This window comes from Atta colombica, unplaced genomic scaffold, assembly GCF_001594045.1.
Source record: "Atta colombica isolate Treedump-2 unplaced genomic scaffold, Acol1.0 scaffold111, whole genome shotgun sequence".
Classification (NCBI taxonomy): Eukaryota; Metazoa; Arthropoda; class Insecta; order Hymenoptera; family Formicidae; genus Atta; species Atta colombica.
The window spans coordinates 2065712-2070803 of NW_017259197.1; the positions used below are offsets into that span (position 1 = coordinate 2065712).

The 5092-nt window shown below is 30.7% G+C and overlaps 1 protein-coding gene across 4 annotated transcripts in view; it reads left to right on the forward strand.

The window, feature by feature from the left end:
* LOC108693952 (FH1/FH2 domain-containing protein 3) overlaps nucleotides 1-5092 on the forward strand; it is a 139995-nt gene that overhangs the window by 100745 nt on the left and 34158 nt on the right. For all 4 annotated transcript variants that reach the window (XM_018203186.1, XM_018203188.1, XM_018203184.1 and 1 more), the window contains one exon: nucleotides 4698-4765. In XM_018203186.1, the coding sequence (XP_018058675.1) occupies nucleotides 4698-4765 (68 nt within the window). The remainder of the gene's footprint in view (nucleotides 1-4697; nucleotides 4766-5092) is intronic.

The window sequence follows — 5092 nt, forward strand, 5'->3', positions numbered from 1 at the left end:
AAGAATTATATTTTTTTAGACATGATAAAAAAGGAAGGCTAATAATTATTAATAATCAGAATGTGTATAAGTATGTTCAGATAGTAAAACGAAATTAGATTGGGTGCGTATCTTATTTTGTTTCCATGTATTACTTGATATTATCGGCTATGATTTATGTATTTATGAAATTTTAATTTCAAATTTTTAAATTGGACTTAAAAAGTTCAGGAAAAAGATTAGCAATGTTAATATATTTTATTACGCGTTAAATTTGCTAAATAAAAATCTTACTAAAATGTTTCATAGATGTTAAATACCACAGAGAAATTTGCGAATGATGTGTGTCAGGTACACCTGCAGGCTCTGTGTGCAGGTTCATTGAACTCTGTGAAGGCGGTGGAGGAGATAATCGAAGGTACAGAATAAGCAAGAAAAAAGAAGTTTCAAAAGGGCAGAGGAACGGAAGCCAAAGTGGACCATGCCGTTTTACATATTTTAACGGTTCTTCGTGTATCTTCGACCCTCATGAAATTTGTCTGTCTTTTTTTCATTTTGATCCTTCTTCTCTTCTTCTTTCTATGTGACTTAGCTACCTTTGAAAAGCGAGTAGTGAAAACGATCAATCTTGCAAGAATATCCCTCATATTTTATTTATATTTAAATATGTGCTATTCCAAATGGACAAAAATATCTTAAAAAGCAATGGAAATAAGAAGAGCTTACGGAATAGAGATTCTTAGATAGCGAAAAATTAGATAGAGAAAATCTAAAATAAGTGTTTATAACGCGTCTATGAAACTTTTAAATGCTTTAACCTATATAAATATTTTCTCTCATACTTTTTTTTAGCATATTTAATATAAATAGAAATTCTTAAAATAAATAAATGTCTATTGATAATAATTTATGATAAAAAACAAATATCAGAATAAAGATAAGATGTGATAAAATATCATCATAATCATATTATTAACAATTATTAATAACATATGATTATATATGATTAACAACAAACAATAAAATTTGATAATCAAATGCAAAATTAATTGCGTATATCTATATAAATACATATGCACCAAATATAAAAATTATAATTGTTATATGTCTAAACACAGTTCTTGTTGAAAGCGTTACAATTATTGCGTTCCATTGTTCACTTATTGATTGCCTTTTATCTTCGCATTGATGAGCATGAAGTGTACTTATCATGCGGTAACAATGAATTTCACTATTCTGTTTCACTCACAAACAGATCATACAAATATTCCGCAGCTAGCTGGTTAACCGGACGCATTACATAGCAGAGAGAGATGTGCCACGAGAGCACGTTTTCACGTATCACGCGACATGTGGATTCGGATTTCGCTCGCGCTGAAAAATCTGGCAATAGTATTTGGTTGTCCACGAAATGGATTAGATGTTTTAATATTTAGTAACAAATGGAAATTTTCACGAATTCTAAATTTTTAATAAATTGATCTTTTATTATTATTTAATTGTGACAATAGAGATAGTTGTTTCGTCGAATTTATTTCTATTTATAACTTATTAAAATAAATTTATTTAAATAATGAAGACTCTTTTAATTTTTCACAGCATTTGCTAAATGTTAAATTTAAAACAGAAACTACAATTTTTAATTATAGTTTTTAATTTACTGTTATAAAAAATTTTATGACATCTTATTCAAATTATCTTATTAGATTTTAAAGCTAACACGTATCGTAATCAGCAAAATTTTTTTGTATTGTAACTGTTTTTTAAGATGCAAAATGAAAAAAATGTGAAATTAAATTTATAATCTTGTTTAATATTTTTGATATTTTTATATTTTTGAATCGTTTCTCATTCTCTTTGCTACTCTTATATTAGAACAATGTTATATGCCAATTGGCATCGCTCCTGGAACAAACAATTACGGATAAAAATAGTACGTAATAACATTTATCATGCCATATGAATATTATGATATTCCTTGTCATATTACTTTTCTCATAAATTAGATGTCGTCACGACTTTGATAAAACAATTACATTAATAAAATAAATTTTTAATGTTGAATGCCTGTAAATTTGTTTATTTTGAAAATACATACAAATATATAGATATCTCATATTAATATTTTGATTGATTACACTAATTTTTGCATCTACATGAAAATATTATTGCTAAATATTTTTGAAATAGTAATTAAAAAGTAATTAGGATATTTATATAACTTTAAATATAACTTTAAAGAAACTTAGCAAATATAAGTACACATTTAAAATACATAAAATGTTATTTTTTCTTAATTCTGTTAGAATCAATTAGATATCTAATCCACAGCTATCAAAATAAATCAATAAATTGTTTACAGTAGCACAATAAAATAAGCACTTAACGCTAAAACATTGATCAGAGTGAAAATTAAATGAAAGTGAATATATAGGCAACAATAGCGCATTATACACGTAGTGTAGTTCGGCAAAGTTGCTTAGCAGCGAAAAGAAGATACCAAGCGGAGACAGAGAAACGGAGCAAAAAGGATCGAAGAGGAGACCTTTGCTTATATGGTCACTGATTACGGAGGAACCAAGGGCCCCAGGGCCTTGAGACCGCTATTCTTAGAAGACATCGTTTGTTCTCTCTTCCTCGCCTCATCCTTCTCCCCGACTCCTTCGCAACTACCCTGCAGCGAACTTCTAATTACCTTGCATATCTCCCTTCTTTCTCTTTCTCGCTCGTTTTTCTCATAACTTCTCTCCTTGGACCATCTCTCTCTTGCATGCATTATGCATTTGGAGATCGCGTGATAGCTATGGATTATGCGGTCGCATCGGGCCTTCTTTTCCGCGAAAGAAATCGCGAATTGGGTTCGCTGCAATGCAAAACTTGGACAGACGAAAAGGCGTAGTTACGTAAAAATTGCAAATGAGATGAGGCCACGTTAAATGAAGAGTAATTTTATATTTATATGATATCATTATTAAACATTTTTTATATTAAAAAAATTTTTTAGACAAAAAATTAAATTTTAGTAAATTAAAAATTAAGTGCCAAAATTTTATTAATTTAAACTTAAAATTAAAATGTGGTCGACAATAATAATAATTTAAAAAATAGTAAAGAAATAGAATTAAATAGAATAGAATTAATAGTAAAAAATGATCGATTTTATGTATCATGCTGTTATTTTATACGTTATACTACTAAATGATTATTTTCAATCAAACTGTACGAAGATATAAGAAAAATAGAGAGAAGAAAGAGAACAATGATAAATTGTGCTTATCAAAGAGTGCAAACAGAAATTGCCTTTTGTGTATATAATACATCGTACCGACATGTTCAACTTTTCTCACCTTGTTTCCGGTAAAATTCCCACTGCATATATTCACGGCATATTGGCGTTTCCACGCTTTTGCCCGATAACACGTTTCACTAGACTCATTCCTTTTTTCGTCATTCTGATAAACTATCCGCGAACTTCCCCAGAAAATTCCGGTATGGCCGGAATTGAATTTGCCCTGCCGCATCGTCGATGAAATGGAATTCAATTATTAGTAATACGGTGAATCGGTGGATCATGATTGAAAAAGGATCGCGCACTGAATGGCGAGAGAAAAAACGGATGTGGAGACGAAATGAAGATTTTGGTTGGAAAATTAAACGTGCAAAATTAATGGGACTTAATTACGAATCTCTGTTTAATTGCGCACCTGGTGCTTGCTCGATTGTTTATCTAATAAATAAATCCATTCGTAGGAGAACAGAGTCAAATGATGAGCTTCTCAATGGGATCATGAATCCTCTCGGGAGAACAGAGGATATATATATCGAATATGGTGCGGTAGCATGTTGAATATCTGCACATTCGCCTTGTTCAATATTGATTACATACTAGTCGCTGAGCAAATGTAAAAGCTCTATTTGAGAAAACTTTACAGAGATTAATAAATTATTTATGTGATATTATTTAGTTATTAGATTAAATTTATTACATCAAATTTATTATAGATTAAATTTATTTAGTTATTAGATTAAGTTTATTAGATTAAATTTATTAAATTAAGTTTATTAAAAATAATGAGATAGATCAAATAATTTTGAAGATTGATAAAATAGTAAAATAACATAATTGGAGATAATTTACAGAATAAAATATTGTAATTCTAAAGTGTATTTTGTATATATTTCATTTAGATATAGATTTTATATTGATAGCATTTACGTTTGAATGAAATACCTGTATTTGGAAATTTTTACGGAAAAAAAATTAATTCTTATTAAAGTTACATTAATTGTAACAATTACTTATCCACTTAGCACAACTACATTAATCTTTCATGATAAATTTCTCCACTTACTGGGCTGGCATTGACACCACACTTCATTAATTCTGTTGTTTTCGTTTGGTGATACTAAAATTAATAATCTCGACGATGAAGATTCTCGGTCTCGCCCGAGGGCCAGATTCAATAATCTGACGGCAATTTATATCAAATTAGCGGTGCACGCGTGCGCGATCGGATGGAATTGCCACGATGGAAGAGGCTACGGTAAACGCAGCCTCTTCATTACGGACGCTTTAAGTACCGTGATCTGAAAATGGGCTCCTTTGCAAAAAGGGGCCCCAGCAACAATGTGCGCCAGTGCGCTCACGACGACAGCGCGTATATGTGTGCATGCGATATTATTATAATAAATGGTTGCGTGTTGCTTGTCTGTTGCAGAAAAATTACTGAACAGCGAGGGCCGCGAGCTGCGACGGGCTCTCTTCTCCCTCAAGCAGATTTTTCAGGTGGGTTTACAATTCGTGATGAGATAGAATGAGCGGGGTCGCGCGAGAAGGCCGGAAAGAATATATAGTGAACGTATAATATAGTAGAAGGATGAAGAAAGCAGTTGAGGGATATGCGACGAAGCTGAGTGGATATTTTTGCGCGAAGTTACTTGCATGACGAGTAAATATTTGCATTCGAGCGAATGCAGCTTTATTGTTTATAGGAGACACAGTTTTTTCTTCTTTTCTCTAAGAAATATGACTTGATCAAAAATTTAACTTAAATATTTAATGATTTGAACTCATAAAAAAATATTTATTTCTATAAATTATTTACAAATATAT